Here is a 24,516-nt window from a genome sequence, read left to right as displayed (position 1 = left end):
TCTCTCTGAAAACGTATTAGTCATTTGTATTGCAATGATTTTATACACGTCCCAAATAAGACACATTAAAGAAAAATAATGTAATTAATTATTTTTTGGAAGCTCCGCCTAATTTATATCTTCAAGGGAGAATAACAAGAAAGAGGAAAATGAAGTCCTCTTGTCTCATAAACACAAAGTTGTTAAAGTAAAAAAAAAATCAACTTTAATTGTTCTATTCCATGTTTTTAATCTGCCTCCAGTGCAAATATGCTATTTATATGATTTTTATGCTTCTAATTATATGCTGCCCAGAGTTGCTCTGTGAGTGAGATGGGTGGTCTCATTAATCTGACAAAGGAGAGAGGGAGATATTGGCCAAGGGAAAGAAATGTGTAGTAGCAAAGTTTGAAGAGCCTTCCCCTTATCTATTCTTTGCTCAACTGGTCTAAGGGCTCATAGGGTGCAATTTCCAATATTATGTAATTCCCAACATAATCATTTATTGGTATTCCAGTCTCGTGTAGATCTTCTGGGGAGGAAGCTGTGTGAAACACAAGGGCCTTTCATTCTTATTCTTCCGAGAGACATAAAATTACATCTGCAACTCTATTTCAAGACACCTTGAGTTCTGGTTAGAGAAAATCCATCAGTTGTTTGGATGTGGGTGCCCTGAAATAATGCATAATTGTTCTCCAGTATCCTCACTCAAGTCTGAGGATAGGGACAGTCAAGCCTAATTGCCTTTTTGTACTAAATATAGGACTTAAAACTCTCCTTGTTATAAACCTAGATGTCAAAGAAGACATCTAGGCAAGTTAACTTTCTAAATGTATGAATTGATTGATTCTCTTACCTTTTCTTAGTGAAAACAAGACTTAATTCTCCAGGACAGATATCTAGAAATCAGGAAAACCAAGTTGATTTCCTGAACGGATGGATGGATGCATGGATGGATGGATGCATGGATGGATGGATGGATGGATGGATGGAATGGAAAGGGGAGACATAGGGCCATGACTCGAATGCACAGAAAGAGGTGCATCATATCCCAGCAAGAACTAAAGCTCTGTCTTTTTGTGTCAAATGTTGTGATCAACTTGCTTCCCTTAATATTCAAGTGACTTTCCTACTGGTTGTCTGTAACCAAGCACGCCGGAAATGCCTTCCGCCTATTTTCAATTAACACCCTCCTCCCTCACTGGGGGCTTGTCCACTAAATTTATTCATACTATTCCCCTCCTTCCGCAGTGGCAAGAAACATGTTGCTGTGGCGACTGAAAACAGGTAATGTGTATTTCTGTTTGTTTCCGTGTTTCCTCCCAGTCTCAGGTCCAGCACATAACAGTCATAGTCAGCAAACTTTTACGCGGACCTCACTAATAATGGGTTTTTAAACCCTCCTAACGTAATCCTGGATTTGTGGCTATTGGGTCGATGAGGTCCTTGGGTAGACTACGCATTTCCACTATGACATCTCTTTAATTCATTCAACAGTTGGTTTTATCTTTGTAAGTGTGTGAAGCCTTCCCTTGAGATTGAGTTCCATTTCAGTCAAGGTGGGGATTAAGTTTTGAATATAAACCAACTTGAGATATAGTACATCTTTCCTATTTTAAGTATGTATGCGGTTTTTTTAAAAAAAATAGACGTTTTGAGCACTTACGACCTCACAAAGGGGCTTCTTTGCACTGTTGACTGGGCTTCCTGATTCTTCCTTGCATGGGGGCTGAAGGGGTGAACATCACAGGGTGAAATATTTGCACCCCTTTTTCTTCACTAGGGGAAGAGTGTGAAGGGGCAGAAACCAGGGGTTGGGTTCTGCGGGTTCGGGGGGTTCGGGAGAGCCCCTAGCTAAGATTCTGTGCAGTTCAGGGAATGCCGAAATCCCACTCCCGGCTGGTCCTGCTCACCCTGTCCCACCCCTCTCAGGCATCCCCACACGATCCATTTTGGATGCAGGTAAGTGCAGGGCCCACGTAGAAGCTCAGGGAAGGTGAAAAATGGGCCTCCCGGAAGTTTGGGAAAGCCGGAAATGGGTCCATTTCTGGCTTCCAGAGAGCCTCCGGAGTCTGGGGAGGCCATTTTCACCCTGGAGGAAAGCCTCCGGAGCCCGGGGAGGGCAAAAACATACACACACCGCCACGGTGCAGGAGGCTGACTAGGCCACACCCACCATGGCCACACCCACCCAGCAACCAGGCAGAGAACCCGTTGCTAAAATTTTTGAAGCCCACCCCTGGCAGAAACCTCCCCTCATAACTATGAATCAGTTGCCAAGCATCCGAATTTTGATCACAAGGCCCTGGGGGCGTTGCAAAATAGTCGTATGTGTGAAAAACTGTCATATTTTTTTCAGTGCTGTAGTAACTTTGAACAGTCACTAAATGAATTGTTGCAAGTTGTGGACTACCTGTATTCTGGGTTAATTCACATTTTTTTCCTTGTATGTTGGGTGTGTTATTATGTCACTTGTAAAAAACTGGATGTTTTTTGCCTGTTTCTTTTTTTTGTTTTGTTTTTGCTATTTTTTTTTCCTCCCAAACCAGGTGAGGAGAATTAACAAATAGCACACATGTATTTGTCTGTGTTATGTGTGTGTGTGTACAGAAAATATCTATTTCATATGTAAATCAAATTATTATTTCAATAAATCGAGAATTGAAGCTCACGGCTATAGCAAATTGAGTCACCGGCTGCTTGCTTGAAGGGTTATATAGCTAGTCCTCGATTTACATCTACAATTGAGCTCAAGATTTCTGTTGCTAGGCTATACAGGTGTCAAGTGAATTTTGTCCCATTTTCCGACCATTCTTGCCACAGGTGTTCGGTGAATCACCGCAGTTGCTAAGTTAGTAATATGGTAGTTAGGTAAATCTGGCTTCCCCATTGATTCGTCAGGAGGTCGCAAAAGTTGAGATCACGTGACCTTGGGACCCAGCAATGGTTGTAAGTATGAACCGGTTGGCAAGCATCTGAATTTTGGTCATGTGACTATGACCAATGGTCTCAAGCAGGGGACCCCAAACTTGGCAATTTTAAGGCTTGTGGACTTCAACTCCAAGAATTCTAAGAGTTGAAGTCCACAAGTCTTAAAGTTGCCAAGTTTGGAGAGCCCTGGTCATGTATGAAAAACGGTCATAAGTCTCTCATTTCCATGCCATTGTAACTTTGTATGGTCACTAAATGAACTGTTGTAAGTCAAGGACTACCTGTAGTTGCTTAGATGATTACCTTGATACTTTTAGAATTTTGGTTCTTTTCCCTTCCCTTTTCTTTTTTCTCCACTTCATCACTTGTGATTTCCTTCCTGATTTTTATTAACTAATTTGATACTCATCCTGGTTGCTATCATATCGTTGTGATCATACAACTGTTTGTGGCTTACTGTTATACATCATTTGTTGGTCTTCTTTTAATTTCCACAAGCTTGAGGTTGTTTAGGACTCTTACAGAGAGCTTCAGAACACAAAGTACAAAACAGAGACGGGGGAAAAAAGGAAATTATACGTATTGGAAGACCGTAGTGTACTTAAAGATAAATGGTTTGTATGTAACTATACAACATTAGAAATTCTCGAAATTTGCAGGATCACAGTTCTCCACAGTGGACTTGAACAAAATCCAGAGAAGGGGAAAAAAGGAAAATGGATAACTGTGGAGTACTTAATGCTTTGAATGAAACTGTACTACTTTAGAGATTCTCAGACTTTGGCATGATCACAGTTGTCCACAGAGGGCTTTAACAAAGTCAATTTCTAGCAGGTAGAGTAGTAGATGATAGTAGCAAACCTGGAGTGAGTTTGCCCAGATAAAACACTTCCATCTTGCCTGATCTTTTTTTAAAAAAAGGAATTGCAATCTTTTTTGAATTGCTCAAGACCCACCTGGAGAATGTGTGTGTGTTTTTGTGCACAAGGATGAAAAAAGGTTTTATATTTTTCCAGTGAATATTGGAACTAAAAATAAGATACATGGAATGTTCAACATGTTCCTTTTTTAGTGGGATAACTAACTATCGACTTGAAATATTTGGAAAGAAACCTAAGCACATTCTGAGGATTCAGATCAAAAAAAATTTTGCTACAGAAAATGTAATAACATAATTTTCAAGAGCTAAAATATTCAAAGAAGAGCCGGAAAGGTAGCTTTCCCAGTATCACTGATCTTGCATTCCACTGTGAAGCACAAACTCTACAAAATTATGTCTGGACTAGATCCAGCTCTGAGATCAACCAATGCAATGAAGTCCAAAATTATCAGCCCAAACGCCTCAAAATTGACCCCAAACACACCCTAAATACTCTCTATCATATCAGCAGGAGATGTCATGTCTGGGTCTGTGGAGAACAGTGTCTACGGAAAACGCTTTCCTGAAACAGCTGGACTCTAGATTTACACCTAGTAGGGTAACTCATAAATAAAAGTTAGAAAATAACAGATCTATTCTGCAGGATATCAAATTTGGTAAGGATTTTATACTAATGGACTAGTGAAAGAACCTGGCAGTGATCCACTTCCTATCACTGTCCAATTCATGTCACTGTCTAATTCCACTTGCCACTCTTCCTTCCCTTTAACTGATAACTGGAAAATCAGACGGTATTGTCACTGAGGTAATAGTTAATAAAGGCAAAATCCACTGAGGTATTAAATGAGATCAATTGTGTGTCTGGTGCTCATATAAATGATGGTAATGATGTTTGAAGGGTCTCACAATTCTTGGCAGCTAAGTCACTTAAAATGCTCCCGAAGAAACCATAAGGCCAAATTGTTGTGGCTACCTGTATTTTGTTCCAGTCATTAATGATCTCTTGAGTGTGTCCTTGGGATGGTGCTGGAGAATGCTGTAGGGCAGGGGTCTCCAACCCTGGCAACTTTAAGATTTGTGGACTTCAACTCCCAGAATCTCATAGCATGGCTGATTGGGGAATTCTGGGAGCTGAAATCCACAAGTCTTAAAATTACCAAGGTTGGAGATCTCTGCTGTAGGATGCTGACTGCCATTTCTCGAGTCTTCCTATTCCTCTAATTTTCTCCTGAAGGGCAGGGAAGTGGGTAGTTTGCTCTTGATGAGTCTCATAACCCAATTTGCTATGCCATGTTGTGATGGTATAATGTTCTTGACAAGGCCCAGCTGTTCTAGTTTTAGGCCTCCATGCAGTAGATGTAGTAGCATCATATAGATGTAGTAGATGATCAGCCCAACCCTTTGGAATATTTGTACATATCTGGTACAAATCCAACGAATAAGTGGATCACATTTGAATGGTCTCCCTGATAACTAAATCTCACCTGCATGTGGAAAGCTAGGCTTTGTTCCCATCAGAAGAGGATCCCCAAAGAGATGAAGTGTTCCCTATGGTTATAGAAATAATAGCAATAGTACTTAGACTTATATACCACTTTATAGTGCTTTCCAGCCCTCCCTAAATGGATTAAAGAGTCAGCTTCTTGCCCCTAACAATTTGGGTCCTTATTTTACCCACCTTGGAATGATGGAAATCTGAATCAACCTTGAGCCTGGTGAGATTCAATCTGCCGAAGTTCAAGCAGCCGGCAGTCAGCAGAGGTAGCCTGCAGTACTGCACTTTAACCACTGAGGCTCTATATCTAAATAAGATGTGCAAACATTTGGTTTTGAGGAACTGTAACCCCTAAAAGAGGACATGTTCAGGTTATAAAGATGTACAATGGAGAATTAAGATGTCAGGTTCATTTGGCCAAGGCTGGATCCCAGAAGTACTTTCCTTGAAGGAATTATACAGGTCAATAGAGAAAGAAGAGGGTGAACGAGATGAGACATGAATTAAACTAGTAATAATCTGAGAACTGATGACCAGGTCAAAAATTGACAGAACCAGCCTTCTACTTAGCACATGTGTGTGTGAGAAAGAGAGAGAGGGAGGGAGGGAGGGAGAGAGAGAGAAAGAAAGAGAGAGAGAGAGGTGTTCTAAAAGCAGCCAAGTTGGGTAAAAGAAGAAAATGCTAAGAAATATGCTCAAGCAATAATTCGTTGTCAGTATGAAGAGGCCTCCAAACATTACCATTCTTTCCTTCCACCTTTCCTTTTGATACCCTGTTTGTTATCACATGCACCCCATTTTTTTTAAATCAACAGCTCAGAGGATGCTGAAAATTTGCGGATCCAACAATAATGAAAAAGGCCAATCCTTTCCCCACCTGTATGATCTAGATCAGGGGTGTTAAAGTCGTGGCCTGTGGGCCAGATGCGTCATGCGCTGGCCACGCCCACCCCCAGTTTAGTGAAGGGGAAAAAGTCACGATTCGTCACTGTCAGGATTCCAAGTAATAAATCCATGGCAAGCAAGACTCCAAGCCAACTGATTTCCTCAAAGAATACTTTTATTGGGATAATCATATTGGCACATAACTGGTACAAACCGACTCTGAAAACTCCCACGGTTTTCACCTAATTAAAAGTGAAAGATTTTCTACTTCTCAAAACAATCAGTCACAAGGTCCAGTCACCATGCGGTCTGACAGCCAGGTAGCATCGCTCCGCTTTCCTCCAACCAGGTGTGAGAAAGTCCTCGGTTCCCAAGAGAAAGTGTTTTATTTTGGCTACAAAATCCCCTCTATTTCAACTACCCACTCCCTATCCCTCAGGTCCCGTGTGGCAACACTGAAGCGGCCAAAATGGCGTTGGTTAGGCCAGCTTCAGGGTTGAAGTCACGTGACGACAACATGATGCTACCCATGATCTAGATCCTATCACATCTCCTCCCTGGATTGGCCAACTGATGCATCTTCCCACAGTGGGGATGCAGAGAGCTGGTGAGCGGACTCTCTTAGTCTCTTACCACCACCACCCCAAGTGTACCCAAGCCCTATCCAATGTCCTCCACCCCTGATCTCCATGGTCCTTTTGAGCTGTGCTTCCAAAACCCTGAAGCAAGTTCACCTGCCTCTTTGTATGTATCTTTGTTGACCTACCACCTTGGTGGACCAGTCGAGGCCCAGCATTTAAAGATACATCTTGTTTTATCCAATTTAACTTTAACTTTAGTACCCCTGTTGAGCATGAGCCTGTGTCTATCAGCTGCGCTCCTCCTGCTATGCCTGCTGCTTCGGCCAGTCCGTCTTCTGCTGCTGCTGCTGCTGCTGCTTCTACTTCTTCTCACAGTGGTGTCCATCGGATGACGCTGCTGCCAGCTTCTGCTTCATCTGGGGCTTATGACTCCATCTCATCCTCCTGCCAAAGGTAAAATTTTGTGCTTGTTTGCTCCATCCAGTTGCTTTGGTGTGTGCCCTCCACTAGGACAAGGAATTAATTCAATTTAAGGGGAAGTGGGAAGGGCAAAACAAAAACAAAAAACCACGTTCCACGTATCTTGGAACCTTTAGTACTGTACGATAAGTTGTTCTCCACAAGGTTAGCCATCTTCTAGGGGGTCCCTTGAAGAGATGCAGGCAATAACCAGGAATACAAATTCCTGTAAAAAAAAAAAAAGAATATCAGGGTAATCCATGCATTTTTGTTAGGGCTGTTTTAAAACCTCTGTCATTGCATTGTCTTCTACTGAATAATTGCTTCAGTTTAGCAACTGAAACTGTGCTTACCCCCCAAAAAATTGATCTCAGTTTTCGGAAAAGCTTAGTTTGGAGAAGACCAGTCTGCAAACTCACAACGCACAAATCACTCGCAAAATTGCATCACTGTATGATTAATATTATCACTCTGATCATCTCGTATCAGGGCAAGTGGTGCGGTGGCCTAGAGGTGGAACTCTCGCCTCACAGTCAGGTTCGATCTTAGGTAGAGTTCTCTCTGGGCACACTGAGAATCTATCTGCTGAACAAAACTCCGCATTGGCAACAGGGAGGGCATCTGGCCATTAAACGCTCTGCCAGTTCGATTCAGTTTCCCAGACTCCACTCCACAAAGGATTATGGGGTCATAAAATAATGATGATCTCATATCAGGGCCCATCTTTGTACATACCTGGTTAGTCCAGAGGTGGGTTTTTTTTTCTGCTCATAATCTGTAAACCTTCACTGGAATTATCTAAACTAGGACAATGAATTCCAATGGATCACATTTCCTTGGGAGGATGCCAGTGTGATCGGTCACCCGTGCAAATCAAAGCTTCATTTCTAGATTCACAGAAAGCCAGAAAAATCCACCTATGTTCTTTTCATTCTTTCAGGGTACACTAAATCCCCTGTTACAACAGCTGGATCTTTTCCCAGAAAAAGACATTAAATTGTACGTAATTAATTGATTCTTTTAAAAAAGTTTCTTGGAATATTCTAGGCAGTTGGTAGTACTTTGCTACCACATGAAATATTAATCAATATTAATAAAGAATTCTGCTAGCCATGTGCTGAGTGTCTGTGATCCCATCTCAGTCCAAAAATTCTCCAGGCAGCTTTAGGAAAATAAACTCTTTCCCCTGTTTTTACCTGCAGAAGAGAATAGCCTCGTGAGCTGCGGTTTAAACTCTAGAAATCATGTGTGTAGATCATTACTTAAAAGTCAAGCATTTTATTATTATTGTTGTTGGCTTAAGATAGGCTGCCAAAAAAAATAGTTGGCAGAACTCTGAAAACGGAGTAGTTCAATGTTGACTCACATCTATGGAGTTTTTCCCCGCAAAGCAAAGCTTCCTTCTTGGGCCATTAAATAGCTGTGGCCATTGCTTTGTAAGCGACTTTTGTGATACTTGCAATCCCCGTGTTCGATTCATTTGAGATCTGGAAAAGGACAGGCTGATTCATAAGAGAGATGAAAGAGGAGGGGAAGAGAGAGAGAGGAAGACAGAACCTTGTTTCCAAATAAGCATTTGCTGGTCATATAATTCAAAAGCCGTCCTTGAAGGCAGGGGTGCCATTCAACCAGTTAGGTGAGCGCACGCTTTGTGCATGGATGCGTGCCAAAGGCACAGTTCGCACGTGCACAGAGCTTTTGCTACTGACCTGATCTCCAGCAATCCCTGTGCGTTAAACAGCTGGTGTGAGGCAATCTGCTTTGACGTGCAGATCAGCTGACCTTGAAAAACAGGATATAAAGCACAGCCTAGAGCCGGGCGGGCAGGTGGGCCCAACAGCTGATCATCAGAGCAAACCGAACCAGTTTGCTCCCAGCTAATCTTCAGAGCTACCGGTTCGCCTGAACTGGGCCATACCGGTAGAATCCCACCCCTGCTTGAAGGGTCTAAATCATCAACCTCGTTTTAAAATCTCACTTGAGTTAAACCATGGAATAAAAGTCCAAAAACTTTTCTGAGGTCTTGTTCTGACCAAGGCTTCCTGAGACAGTAACAATCACACGTTGTTCCCAAAAACGTTTTGTTTTATTTCAACGGCTGTGTACTATATGCATTCACAGCCCACAATGAGTCCCAAACAGTTTGTGAATAGTCCAACAGAAGCCTGCCGCAATCCTTCAGGATAAGGCTGATAAGCACCCACCTTTATCTCCCTTGAAATGCTGCTAACAACTAAATTGCCAATTAACTGTACAAAGCCAAATGGAGCACAAAGTCAACATGGAGCTTCAGATTTAAAACTGACCAGAACGAACAAAGTTGCTTCCTGCAAAGGCTCATATCCCTTTGCTCCTCCTTTATGTCTTATGGGAGGAGCTAATTATCTCCAAGCCCTTACTCCTGATTTTCCCCTTTTGTCTTAACTGTTCTTGCCTTCTGGCAGCTCTGTACAAGCGTGCATTGGGAACAGGCTCCCCCTGGTCCTCTGCCTTGCTGATGTCTGGATTCTGGAGGCTCCAGAGTCAGCACATTACTCCCAGATGGCCCTGGCCCCATCTCTGTGTCAGAGCCAGATCCCACATCCGAGCTCTCCCAGATTCCAGGACTGGCCCATGTTCCTCCTCACTGTCGGCAGAGGTGGACCACAGCAGGTCTTGTGGGAATGATGAACATGGTTAGGCCTTTCCATTCCTTCTTATTAAATGAGGCACAGTGCATTTGAAGCACTTTGCATTTCATACAACTTGAGAAGGAACCTTGATTGTCCCAAAGAACTTGGAGACATAAGCAGTTCCAGTCTGTTAAAGGGGTATTCATAGCACCCCATTTTATCACAAGCTTTGTGGATATGTGCCAGTCTTCTACTTTGCTTATCCACCAATAGTTCTTTCTTGCAATATTAATCAGGACTCAGTTGCAATGTACTAAGGATGGAGAATGGTAGATGTATCTCACTGGACAGGAAAGCCTTTTCTAACAGATTTGTTGATCTTTTGAGGCAAATGAAAACTGTAACTCAGAAAGAGATCTAACTATGATCAATTCATATTTAAAATTCAACATAGATACATGCACAAAGTAAAAATAAATTCTGGTCTTGTTCCTTTACATCATCTTCAATTTCATTATCAGGCACATTTGAAGCAGCCAAATAAATAAGAAGTTTTCAGGGAGTGGGAAGAGAAAGCACTTTATTCAATTAGATATTTATTAATCGATGGGAAAATGTTTTCTGCTAAATCTATTCCGCAAGAAAATGAGTCACAAGTTCCAACTCGGTTTCAAAAGAAATGGCAAGACTTTTACTCGGAGGTGTTCAGAAATTAATTACAAAATCTGGCTTTGGGCCAGAAGTCATGCTGCTTGAAATGAGGAAGAAGTGGTGGTAGCTTGAGTCAGGAATTGTTAGTCAGACCAAAGAACTTGAAAAGTCTTAAATTCAAACATTTATCATTAAAGGAGTTTGGAAACATTCCCGAAATCTAAAGCTGAATTGGTCACAGGAATTCAAAGACAATTGAAAACAGGAGCTCCGACCACAAAGAATTTTAACCCTCAAAATACTGTAGCTGAAATCATATTTTTATGGAGCCTACATTCAGAGGTATCAAATCTTACCCCTGTTTCAGTTGATTCCAGATCTTGAAGAATCAGGAAAGTTGGTAATATGTTCATCTTTCCAAGACTCTCAGATTCTTGAGATCTTGGATCTTCTCCAAGTTCTTGGATTCAGCATTTAAGCAATGGTTCCCAGTATCAGCTATTCTTATCAGAGACAGGAAGAGGAATTAAGCTCATCAGAATACTATTTATTCTTGTAATTTGAAATGAAAGAAGTCTCTGTGGTACTACATAAACTTTTATATTATATGCAACGGTATCCAACTGACAACTGTAATGTAGAATTCTGGTGGTATCAGTTTGCTTTTAAAATCGGTTTCAATAAATCATGAGGAGTTCGAAGTGTGCAAAGCATTTTTCCCTCTTCCTGGCACATTCCAAAAGTGGAATGGCATACTGACACTCAAGTAGGATCCGTGTATCAGAAGTGATTTCTCCTGAAAGAGACAATGGTCACATTGGTACAGAGTTTGGAAGACCAATTTCAGCACTAGAAAATGGGTCCTTGTCCAAAGTTCAAGACCAGGGCTAGAGCTGGGATAAATGTTGAAATGGACATGCCAAGGTCAGAATATTCCAATCTTTTTTTTTTTTTAATTCTCTCTCAAGAACTGTGGACTGAAATAATTCAGAGACAATAATAATATGCAACATCCCCTTAAGATTCCGATACTGATCATCCTCTTTTAACGATCCCATAAATCCCTTGCGGGCAATCTGAGCAACTGAATGGAGCTGAGTGTTTACTGGCCAGATGCCCTCCCTGTTGCCAATACGGAGTTTTTTTTCAGCAGATATATCCTCAGTGTGTCCAGAGAGAAAAATATCTACCTCGACCTAGTATCGAACTCACAGCCTCCTGATTAAAATTTAGACACTGATACTGAAGATAATTTTGTTACCTTTCAACTCCTAGCTATATCTCCTTAAAACCACATTATATCCATCCAACTCTCTCTTCTGTGAGCTTCATCCAGTGTTCTCTAAAAAACCCCACAAGCTGGGAGCTAGCAGCGGAGAGGCGAGGACATGGCTTGGATATGGATAGGCCAGCTGTTTTTATGGCAGGTCCAAGAAGACCTAGTCATGAAGAATGTGGAATTGTAGGGCTGGAAGGGATCTTAGAAGTCTTCTAGTCCAGGAAGAAAGCTAGCTAGTGCAGATGCACACAATTCAATCCTCCTTTGTTAAGAGACTCCTCAGGATTTAAGTCTAGGTGCCATTCCCCTGTCTATACATGGTGACCACCAAATTGCTGTTCATTTATTGATCTTGGATGTGGTGACCAGGGGGGAGCTGCTGGGGGTTCAGGAGAGCCTCTAGCTAAGATTCTGCACAGTTTGAAGAACCCCAAATCCCATTCCTCGCTGGCCCCGCCCATCCTGCCCCACCCCTCCCAGGCGTCTCCATGCGGCCTGTTTTGGATGCAGGTACATGCAGGGCATGCACAGAGGCTCAGGGAGGGCGAAAAATGGGCCTCCCAGAAGTTTGGAAGGCCATAAATGGACCAGAAAGTCTCCAGAGCCCAGGGAGGCCATTTTCATCCTCCCAGAGGCTCAAGGAAAGCCTCCGGAGCCTGGGGAGGACAAAAACGAACCCCCTGCTCTGGTGCAGGAGGCCAACTAGGCTATGCCCACCATGGCCACGCCCACCCAACCACCAGGCAGAGAACCCTTTGCTCAAATTTTTGAAACCCACCCCTGAAGGTGACCACCTATTTTGATGGCAGCCTTATCTCAGGCTTGTTGCTTTCCAGACACGGTAACCTTAAACTTCCCATGTCTAGACTGTGTTTGTACTCGTACTGATGTATATTACCATCTCTGGAGCAATGCCATTTCAGCTACTCCCTCTGACTGAAACTTTTCGGGAAATTAGAAAGATTGCACAACAGTCCTTCATAAATAACACTAGTGCGGCTTGATTGCTCCCAAGGAGATGTAAAATGGTGCACCAGGAGAAATTTAATTCACTTGTTAGCTGCCAGATTTATTAAGGCAGAGCATCAAAAAACTAGAGTGCAGCTTTTAAAAATCGGTGGTATTTAGACAAGAATGGGAAACCTCATTAGCTCAAAAATTTAATGCAATAGCAAAGTAGCTTAGAGTATCATTTTATACACACACAGACACACACAGAGAGAGAGAGAGAGAGAGAGAGAAACACACACACATACCATTTTTATTAAGGAAATTCTTAACAAAGTAAAAACCATAAGAGAAAATAATGTTAACAAAGAATAGAAAATAGAGCAAAAAGAAAATAGAAATGGGAGGAAAAAGAAAAGGGAAATTATAAAAACAGCTTCTAATCTTCTTGACAGCAGTTCATTTATATGTTGCTCTCTAAAGTTACAATGTTCCAAAATAAATGATCTTTTCTAATCTTCAAATCCATAATTCATAAACTCATTTTTCTTGTTTTTTTTTTTCCTTTTTCAGCAAAAAGTCCATAAGGTTTCCGTTGTTAATCTTTCTCTAATCAAACAGGTTAATTTGACATTTCTGCTAGCTCTGTCAACTTCAAAAGGCATCCTTCCATTGTGGATGTTTCGGAATCCTCACAACAGTAATCCTATATAAAAACAATCTTCCACGGATCTTTCCATGCAGTGTCATTTAAATACAAATTGTTTTACTGACATTTAGCCTTCACTAAATGCGTCAACAGAAAAATTGCCAATATATTGCTTTGATCTAGCTATCCAAATACGTGCCAGCTGAAAGTGTTATATTGGGATGTTTAACATTTTACATTTCTCCTAAAGATTATAATTGTATTTATACAAGTTATTCTCCCAAATTTTGTTTTTTTTTCCCTTGTTTGAGTAGTTTTTAATTCTTTTGTTGTTGTTCTTATGTTGTTTCTGATATTTGATGTTGTGTCGATGACTTTGTAAATAGCTGGTTGTCTTTAACTTTTCTAAACATGATTTCTCCTTCTAACCTACAAGTATGGAGCTGATCTCATATTTTGAGTTGTAAGAAGTTTTGTAAAATTGCTTAAGAGCTACACAAGGAAACACAGATTTGGTCTGGAGACTTCTTGGTGTCTCACATCCATCCTACATCTAATGGTTAAGCTGCAACTCTTAATTCCTTATTATCTGTTCAGCCACATTTACAATCATGAAGATGTTGTTATATTTTTCTGAATTATAGCCTAAAAGGAACTTTTCTATCCCTTCTTCTTCTCATCCAACACAGCCATGAGAATTTGGAAGAATTCCTTTCCTGTATTTTATCTGCAAATTATTTCTATACCTACCCAGAGATGGGTATAAGATGGATGACTATATAAATGTCATGAATGAATGAATGAATGAATGAATGAATGAATGAATGAATGAATGAATGAATTTGATTGCTGAGGTGCAACAAAGGGCCACTGTTTTAACTGTAGTATGTTTGCTATCAGTCAGTTCATGGGTTACAAAGCTGTTTATTTATTTATCTGTCGAATTTCAGTACCCTCCCCATCTCAATCCTCAAGAGTTTTTGACAAACCCAGAGCTAAGTTTTGTTAGAACAACATTTTAAGTTAAAGTTTCTTCAAACCAATTTAACAGAGTGTAAGACTGCCTTTTAAGATTTGGTAGATATCTTAAACAAGGTCTGACTGACCCCCAAAGGAAAACGATTAGAGCTTCTTGCAGACAGTCAAAAGAGGAGAAAACGGGTAGAAATTATAAGAAACAGAGCAAATTCATTCCAGTCCCCATGGTTAATTGGAAGAGCAGGCACCAGCTAAACCTCTGCCTCTCTGAGAGATAGAAACACCAGGAAAAACCCGGTAGATGGTTGTTTGGTGGTAATAGCCCTCTGCTACAAATGCAGTGCTCTCAGGGGCTGCCACAAAGCAGAGGGAGTCAAGCTATTCTCCCAAACCACCTGAGGGTAGGACAAGCAGCAATGGGTGGAAACTTATCAAGAAGAGAAGCAACTTAGAACTAAGGAGAAATTTCCTGACAGTTAGAACAATTAATGAGTGGAACAACTTGCCTCCACAACTCATAAGTTCTCCAACACTGGAAGCTTTTAAAGTAGAGATTGGAGAACCATTTGCATGAAATGGTATAGGGTTTCCTGCCTAGGCAGGGGGTTGGACTAGAAGACCTCCAAGATCCCTTCCAACTCTGTTATTCTATTCTATCCCTTAAGAATGTACAGTCTTCAGCATAACAACTATTCATTTAGCTAATGTCGGAAATGACAACGGCACTGAAAAAAGAGACTTGTGGCTCGTCACATTCAAGACTCCCTACAGCATCCCAATTTGGGGTGCTTGGCGAGTGACACGTATTTAGAAGAGTTGCAGCATCTGGGATGATGGGATCACTGTCAGTGTTCCAACTAACAAACTCCAAACCAATAAACTCTGAGACAGGCATTTCCTCAAAGTTCCATTTTTACTTGAGTTGTCATTTTGGCACATCTGGGAAAACCCAAATCTGAGAGTTCCAGGTTTTCCCCTCCCAAAAGAAATTCCCTGCACTCACCAAGCCATCACAATGGTCCAATCAAACCATCGTCCTAACTGGAGACCTTCCTCCAGAAACTCCCATCCAGGTGCAGGGTAACATGTCCTTGACTCTCTGAGAAAAGAATGTTGTTGAGTCTAATCTTCCACTCTCTAAGAAATCCCCTTCCCAAATTCCCAGGCACTAAATGTGGCAACCTCGAAGCTTCCAAGTAAAATATGGCTTCCAAGGCTGACAATCCCAGTGGTTTCCAACCAGCAAAGTCAACAGGAGAAGCTGGATTTGCTTAACGGCCTTGTGGTTCATTTATTCATGGCCAGTAGCTTAGAGAGGTTGTAAAATTGGGCACGAGCCACTGAACAACGATTTTGCTTAGCCAGGGAAATTCCAGTCCCTGTTGTTGTTATAAGCCAAGGACGAGGAGAGGGATCTTGGTGTCCTAGCGGCAACCATCTAACCGTGAGCCAACAATGTGCGGCAACAGTAAAAAGAAAAGCAAATGTAACACTGGGTTGTATTAACAGATGGATAGAATCAAGATCACGCAAAGTAATGGTGCCACTTTATAAAGCCTTAGTAAGACCACACTTGGAATAGTGCATCCAGTTTTGGTCACCACATTACAAAAAAAGATGTTGGCACACTGGAAAGAATTCAGAGAAGAGCAACAAAGTTGCTTAGGGGCCTAATCATTGCAGGAACTGGGTATGTCTAGTCTAATGAAAAGAAGGCTAACAGTCTTCCATTACCTGAAGGGCTGCCACAGAGAAGAGGAGGCCAATTTATTTTCCAAAGCACCAGAAGACAAGACAAGAAACAAGGGATGGAGACTCATTGAGGAAAAAAAGCAACCTAGAATTAAGGAGAAAATTCCTGACAGTGAAAACAATTACACAGCGGAACAGCTTGCCACCAGAAATTGTGGGTGCTACATCACTGGAGGCTTTTAAAGAAGAGGCTGGGCAGCCATTTGTCTGAAACTGTCTCCTGTTTGAGCAAGGGGCTGGACTAGATGACCTCCAAGACCCCCTCTAACTCTGTTACTGTTACTAACTCTACTTTTTATGGAGCACATGTTACGTGTCCCTTTGCTGTAACAAAAATAATGAATTTCAGATCTTCTGTGTGTGTTCCCCTCTTCACAAATCTTGCTTATTTTTGTTGTTGTTGGAAATGTTATGCCTCCATCACACCTGTTTTATTCTTCTGTAGTTAAAAAATACACTGTCTTTTTTCTTTTTCTTTTTTAGCTTCCACCATCAAGCTGCGACTTCCACCTCCTACCAGTCCCAAAAGAGGTATCCCACTCAAAGCTTCTTGTTTTTCGTTTGACAGCTGATCGTTAGTAGAGCATTAATGCGCTCCTTATCTGCAGTGGCTTCGTTCCTCTTAAGTTTCCAAACTTAATTCTTGCTTGCCCTGCAGACACGTCGCCTGGCTTACAGTCTTTCCAAGCTGTTCTGGCAAACCGCCGTCAGCTCCTTCCAAAACTTTCATTTTTCTCCCGTTCAAATTTAGACGGATCTCTTTTTACAGCTTGGCTCAGATCTTTTATTAATGGAGGGCTGTGCTTGTTTTCTCTCTTTCAGGAGGCCCCTGCATTTTCACTGCGAGAAAGTGTTATCTGCCCTTCCTGTTTTAGTTCTGCTCCTCAAAGTTCTTGTTTTCATTCATGCAAAGATTGCATGGAAGGTGTTTGCCTTTTGTATTAATTTGCCTGGTCCCAAATGAGATTTCCTTTAGATTGTTCTCCCTTAGAATAATAGCCAGGGATGGAATTCTACTGGTTCGGACCGGTTCTATAGAACCGGTTGTTATGATTCTGCGCAGTTCAGAGAGCCAGCAAATCCTGCCCCTGGCTGGCCATGCCCACCCAGTCACATGGCCATGCCCACCTAGCCATGCCTACCCAGCCATGCCCATAGAACCGGTTGTTATGATTCTGCGCAGTTCAGAGAGCCAGCAAATCCTGCCCCTGGCTGGCCATGCCCACCCAGTCACATGGCCATGCCCACCTAGCCATGCCTACCCAGCCATGCCCATAGAACCGGTTGTTATGATTCTGCGCAGTTCAGAGAGCCAGCAAATCCTGCCCCTGGCTGGCCATGCCCACCCAGTCGTATGGCCATGCCCACCTAGCCATGCCTACCCAGCCATGCCCATAGAACCGGTTGTTAAAAAATTTGAATCCCATTCCTGATAACAGCATATTGTAAAGCAATTTATTATTTACACACACACATACACACACACATGCACACACACACACAGAGCATATATAGCTTCCAGGAAAGGATGGTTGCAATGTGATGTATATGACAAAAATAGATGAATAACGCATGCATATATATTATATTATATTATATTATATTATATTATATTATATTATATTATATTATATTATATTATATTATATTATTATATTATATTATATTATATTATATTATATTATATTATATTATATTATATTATATTATTATATTATAAGTGTGTGTATACATACATACAAATATGTGTGTGTGTACATACCCTGTTTCTCCAACAATATGGCCTCCCCCAATAGGAAGTCCCAGCATGTTTTATAGGCATGAAATGAAATTAAGCCCCTCCCCCCCAATTAAGGCCTATATTAAAACATGCGAAATGGGGGGGAATGGTGCGGGGGGGGGGGGGGCTTGCCATTAGGAAGTACTTTTGTTGCACACCCAGATATGGTGCTGCCTGCGTTGACCCCAATACAAAGTGCCCCACCAATGCCGAGGTCAACATCCAAGCCATTGCCGCCCACCCGCCGAAAAAGATGCAAGGGGGGGGGAATTAAGTCAACCCCGAAAAGACAGCCTAGCCATTTTTTCAGGGCTCAAAAAAAAAAAAGACCCGGCCTTATTATATGAGAAACACGGTACATGCGTACACACAGGTACATATATACGTATATATAAATAAACCTGCATACATTATTCATCTATTTTTGTCATATACATCACCTTGAAAGGGTCCTTTCCTGGAAGCTAGTCAAGAAAGAAATAATACATAAATATATCCATCTGTCTTTATCCTAGTACTTGTGGCTAGCATTTGCTTCTCTTTGATATCATTATAATGCACACATATATATAATACAACTTTAGGAAAACACCAGGCTTTTCAAAAAGAAGATGTTTGCATCTTGGAGATGTACAGGAAATGAACCCCATTTAAAATCCAAGGTGACCTTTTATATCAATCAAGGCAGTCCTCGTTTAGTGACCATTTGAAGTCACGATGACACTGGAAAAAGTGACTTCTGACCCTTTTTCACACTTCCGACCATTGAAGCATCCCCCACTGATCAAAATTCAGACACGTAGCAACTGGTTCATATTCATGACAGTTGCTGCATTTCTGGGGTCATAAGACCTTGCAAGAAACAGAAAATGGTTCCCCAAAAATAGTCAGATGTGACACACCTCTAGCTTTTGGTAAAGGAAACAAACACTCGATGTATGCTCAGAGCAGGAGTGGGCTGCTATGGGTTCAGGCGATCCTCTATCTAAGATTCTGCATGGTTTGGTGAACCGCCAAATCCCACCCCTGGCTGGCCCTGCCTGCCCCACCCCGTCTCTCTCACCCCTCCCCTCCCAGGAGTCTCTACATGGCTCCCTTTGAATGCGAGCTAAATGCAGGGCCCACGTGGAGGCCCTCCAGAGCCCAGGGGAAGCCATTTCAGCCCTCCCAGAGGCCGGTGAACTGCCAAATCCCACCCCTGGCTGGCCCTGCCTGCCCCACCCCGTCACTCTCACCCCTCCCCTCCCAGGAATCTCTACATGGCCCCCTTTGAATGCGAGCTAAGTGTAGGGCCCGTGTGGAGGCCCTCCAGAAGGCCTTCAGAGGCTCAAGGAAAGCCTCCGGAGACTGGGGAAGTTCTGGAAGGCTGGAACCATTTCCGGAGGGACTCCGGAGCCCCGGGGATGCTGTTTTCACCCTCCCAGAGGCTCGAGGAAAGCCTTAGGAGCCTGGGGAAGGTGAAAACACCACCACCCTATGGTGCAGGAGGCTGACTAGGCCACTCCCACCATGGCCACTCTCACCCAGAAACCGGGCAGAGAACCTATTGCTGAAATTTTTGAAGCCCAGACATACCGCTAGCTTCTTAATGGAGTCACGCATCGCAAAGTGCTCCCCTCGTGAGTCTAATGGGGAAGTAAAACAGGCAGTTTCTGGGGAAAAAATGATTCGTTTGCAGGTGTGCTGCAGGAATAATCTTGGACAGATTGTTAGGAAATCGGAACAGCAGTGCAAATATTTTTTTAAAAAATCTAATAAATAAATAAGGGTAGAAAGTACTGTTTGTTTCTAAAGCACCCTGGTATTTTCAACTAAATCCTTGGCCTGAGATTCTAGAAAGAATTCTAGAAAGACCTAAACCTGGGGTCTTCCAGGCTAGGCCCAAACCATCCCTTGATGCTTCAGGCTTTGGGGTAGCTCTCCTGGCCTTCAGCCAATGAGCTTCCTCTACCATGGAAGAAAAGCAACTTCCAAAGAAGAGGATGACTCTGAGACCATGTCCTCTTTTTTTTTTTTTTCCTGGATGGAAAACAGTAATATCTTCAGCCTTGGTAAAAACGGGGGCATCGGCCTTCAACAAGAAGCTGGAGCAGTTGGGATGTCCCATTAAGAAGAAAATGCTGCTAGATCTAGAACATCTATGGAGACTCTCAGTCCTCCAGGTCATGGTTGTCCCAAAGGTGCTTTTTCAAGAGGCAACTGGACTTTGTTTTTCTTTGAAGACATTTTGCTTCTCATCCAAGAAGCTGAAGGAGTTTCTTGGACGAGAAGTGAACCATCTTCAAAGAAAAACCAGAAAGTCCAGTTGCTTCTTGAAAAAGTACCTTTGGGATTAGATGTAAAATCTTCTGCCTCCACTGGTCATTCTGTCGAAGGACATTTTTAGGAGATTCCTCTTGGTGTATCAACCATATCTCCCTATCCCATGCACGCCAGATTTCTTTCCATTGGAATCAAAGCCAGGATAAGACCACCAGGATTGTCTTCTCTGGTATCTGAACCATCTCACCATCTTAACCAAATAGCCATGGGGCTGGCTTTCGGACGTACACTCTACAAAGGTGCTAACAGTGCCTAAGCATTTGATTCCTCTTTTTACGAAAGGTTTCCCTCTTCTTTCCGATATAAATATGGAAAGTGTGTATTAACTGTGTGAGACTTCTGGGTGGTAGCATCTCCATGCTTTCCTCTGGAGCTTCCAAGGAAGAGTTGTCATCTTGTAGGGGAACCATCTTTCTCCAGCTGTTTGCTCTGCCTTCTGACAAATGCATGATCTGCTTTGTTTTTAGAACCTACACCTCAGCCCCAGCTCCCCATGGGCCAGCTCCCCATGGGCCAGCTCCCCATGGGCCAGCTCCCCATGGGCCAGCTCCCCATGGACCAGCTTCCCATGGACCAGCTCCCCATGGACCAGCTCCTTACACTGGCTACAGTGAAGCCCCAGCACCTGCTCCGAAGCCAAGAGTTGTGACCACTGCAAGCATAAGGCCCTCGGTCTATCAGCCAGGTAAGGTGAATTTGAAGGTATCCTTCACTGCATCCCATAATGCTCATTAACAACAACTACTACTACTTCTTTAGGAAGAAGAAAGCACAGGTAGTCCTTGCTTATCAAGGACTTCTGAACTGTCCTTGAATTTACAACCATTGCAACATGTCCCTACCAGTGGTGGAATTCAAAATATTTTACTACCGGTTTTATGGGAGCGCTTGTGGAGTATTTTAAAACGGGCAATTTTAAGCATGAAAACTTACTGTCTGTGCTGGTGAGTAAAAGAGCTGAGGCATGGGAATCCACTCTGGCGCACGTATCAGCTGAGCTACAAACAAAGGAAATATAGGACAGGAAAGGGGTGGGGTGGGTGAGGCCAACTGCTGGCTGATGCTACCGGATCGCTAGAACCAGTGCGAACCGGCAGCATACCACCTCTGCCCGCTACCATGCAATCATTGGCAACCATTGCTCGTTTACAATGCTGTATCATCTGATTCGCAATCCGCCATCTTCCCAGCCAGCTTCTAATGAGCAAATGTCATTTGTGAAGCCATCAGGAAATCACAAGTTGCCATCATGTGATGTCTCACTTAGTAACCACAGGAGACTTAGTTAACAACCATGACAAACAGGTCATAAAATTGGGTGTGGTCATGCGGTGTTTCACTTAACAACCGGGCCACTTATCAATGAAGTGTCCAGTCCTTATTGTAGTTGTAAGTCCAGGTCTACCTGTATGTTAGTTTTTCTCCCCTTCGGTTGGATGGATGGTGGGTCTTTTCATTGCTTTTTCGAATAAACCGCAGAAAGATTTTTAGATACACTTTTATGCATATTATAACATTAAAGTTTCCTTAGAGTTAAGATCCACTTTTGATAACTTCGTGAACGTGCTTGTAGTTTCCATGGGAACAATGCAGGAATTTTTGCTCTTGCCATCCTCAAAAAAGTCTTTTTAATGTCCCAGTTGGGTACACATATCTCAGATTTTCTGGTGGTAGCATGCTAGCTTTTTCTTCAGTCAGCCAAGACCTGATTTATCACTGAAATTCAGCTGGGGGTTCAAAACAGAAAAAGATTCTGGAATTAGGTACAACCTTATTCTGGAATGAGGGAAAATGTGACAAGCGCACAGCTCCGTTTGCCAGCATTTCCTGCCCCCCCCCCGAAGGACTCTGCACAGGGGGCTGGACTAGAAGACCTTCAAAGTCCCTTCCTTCCAGCTCTATTCTGATTGATTGAAACCTCTGAAGAGAACAGGTCTTTATAAAACAACAGCCATAGACACTCATTCATTTCCCAGTAGCCTAACAAGCTGCCTTGATGTATAAACACGGTTAGGAAAATTCTGCATTCCGCTGTTGAAGGACACTGCTTAGCACTTGCTGAAAACAACTTCACGGTCCTTCTTTGTCTGGAGATAAATCACATTTTCAGAAACCAGAAATATAGTCCTTGTTCACGGGATGCCAGTTCCCCAAAACTGTCAGCAGATGGCATGACATTCTAGGTTCCCCCCCTCCCTCCACGATTACCTCTGCATCTTGAGAATAAGCTCCTTCTGTTCCTAGTAAGCAGAGGAGCCAATTCAGATGTCTACAGGCCTCTGTGTGGTACACTCTTTTCCTTATGGTAGCATCCCAGAAGAAGACTTAAGCCTTTCCATGTTTTATCGAAGCCCTCCACAGAATAAAGCAGCAGAATCCAGATGGGATGTGTTGTATATAGACGTTTGCATACTCGTAATACTACGTTCCGATTGGACAATCACTACCACCAAGCGCTAGGCGGTAGTGATTGTCCAATCGGAATGTAGTATTACGAGTATGCAAATGTCTATATACAACACGTAAAGTTGGACCGTGCCAAGAGGGGAGGGGTGTTGTATATAGACATTTGCATACTCATAAAACTACGGTCCGATTGGACAATCACTACCGCCTAGCGATTGGTGGTTAACAACTGATTATGATTGGCCACCTAAACGGCGGGAGGTTTAAAATGATGCCATTGGTTGCGAGCCGCGAGCAGCCGCTATAAAAGAGGCTGCCACGGCTCGAGTTTAGTTGAAGTTACTGACAGTTAAATAAAGAGCTGAACTCAACTCCGGTCTCGAGTCTATCGTATTTCACTTCAGAAATAGGAGGTTACTTTTTTGGAATACTGTATTCTTTGAGTTGTCCACTGTTTTTCCCCCGTCTGAAAATCAGCAACTCGCTTAGCAAAGGAAGGTACACCTGCAAACCTTTCTTCGTGAGATGCTCAAGATTATTTATTTCTATACAGTTTTCACCAAGAAAATGATGCCAAAGCAGCTTGAACATTTAAGCTAGCGTTCTGATTAAGCGGCAAGATATTTGCCTCCAAAACTGTGAGTGATTTAATATCATAAGACATCAGGAGGTTGAGAACAAGGAAAGGCCTCAGTTTATAGATTTTTAAGTTTTTAAAAAATATACATTTGTATGAAAGAACGAGGCCTTGGGCTAAGGTGGGAATGGAATGAGGCACGGGAGCTGGTATGAAGGAATGAAACAAAGCTAAACAGGAAATTAAAATAAAACTTTCTTTTAAACATAGAACAGAAGGAAGAATAGAGAAGAATGATGTTCTGAAATTTATTATTAAAAACTATAACATGCGGTTCAGGATTAGTTTGCAAATTCTCTGTCTTTTGGAGCCGATGAAGTCTTGAAAGTTAGGCCTGAAAAACATCTTAGAAGATTTTTGAGTTTAGCTTTCTGCTTACTACTGAATTTGCCACGCAAACTCTACTTCATTCCACCAGGGAAAGGAAGGCCATTAAATTCTGGGATCTGCAAAATTAGACATTTCCATAAAGCCTGGGTCCCCTTAACTAGCATCCAAATGGACCCTCCATGTACAGGGCTATGTTATATCCAACTTCCAGCTGATAATGGAAGGGTGTCAGCCAGGGGTGGGGACACGTGCACAGTGCACATTTGGTGCACATACGCGCTCACCAAACTGGTTGTTATACCGGTTGAATTGCACCCTGGATTGTTAACATTATGCAATTGTTGACTGCTATCCTGGACTACAGGGTTGATATAGACAACCTACCAAAACAAACTAAATAATGATTCTTGCAATTTATTTGACTCTAAAGACCAAGGCTTATCCAATATTTTAGCTCTGTTGCAGCATCGGATTTTGAAAGCAGGCTTCGAAAGCAGCATTAAGATTATCTGAGGCTGCTCTGGTATGAATGTCCTGATAAATATTGTAGTTTGCAGCAGGGGTGGGATTCTACCAGTTCGCACCTATTTGTTAGAACCAGTTGTTAACATTCTAAGCAGTTCGGAGAACCGGTTGTTAGAAGAAATTACTGGCCTAATCCTGTAAGGAAGGAAACATTCTGGTGTTGCTTACAGAAACTGCCTCTCCATTAACTCTTATTACATTCTTGGCAGGACTAGCCCTCCTGTCTCGGGAATGTCTCTGGAGGTTTTTTCCCCCTCCTTTGCTGGTACTTTGCTTGTTCAAAGTTACAATGGCACTGAAAAGTGATTTATGACCATTTTTCACATGATTCTTGCAGCATCCCCACAGTCATGAGAGGCCAGGCGGGGAGATGCGTGCCTCAATGTGAGTGATATTGAATTGGCCACATCCAGCCAATAACATGGCCACCAAGCCAT

General features: G+C 42.4%; 1 protein-coding gene across 9 annotated transcripts in view; it reads left to right on the top strand.

Moving 5' to 3' along the window:
* LDB3 (LIM domain binding 3) overlaps positions 1-24,516 on the top strand; it is a 137,112-nt gene that overhangs the window by 99,514 nt on the left and 13,082 nt on the right. For 3 of the 9 annotated variants that reach the window (XM_087932218.1, XM_087932219.1, XM_087932220.1), the window contains exons 9-12: positions 1,231-1,266; positions 7,010-7,204; positions 16,563-16,610; positions 20,649-20,866. In XM_087932218.1, coding sequence (XP_087788344.1) covers positions 1,231-1,266; positions 7,010-7,204; positions 16,563-16,610; positions 20,649-20,866 — 497 coding nt within the window. The remainder of the gene's footprint in view (positions 1-1,230; positions 1,267-7,009; positions 7,205-16,562; positions 16,611-20,648; positions 20,867-24,516) is intronic. The other 6 variants (XM_087932222.1, XM_087932223.1, XM_087932221.1 and 3 more) reach the window with 5 other exon arrangements.

The sequence above is a fragment of the Pseudonaja textilis genome, chromosome 4 (genome assembly GCF_049901715.1).
Source record: "Pseudonaja textilis isolate UNSWEBS1 chromosome 4, rPseTex1.2, whole genome shotgun sequence".
In the NCBI taxonomy this organism is placed as follows: domain Eukaryota; kingdom Metazoa; phylum Chordata; class Lepidosauria; order Squamata; family Elapidae; genus Pseudonaja; species Pseudonaja textilis.
The sequence above is the reverse complement of the archived record's forward strand: the minus strand, read 5'-3'. Positions and strand labels throughout refer to the sequence as shown.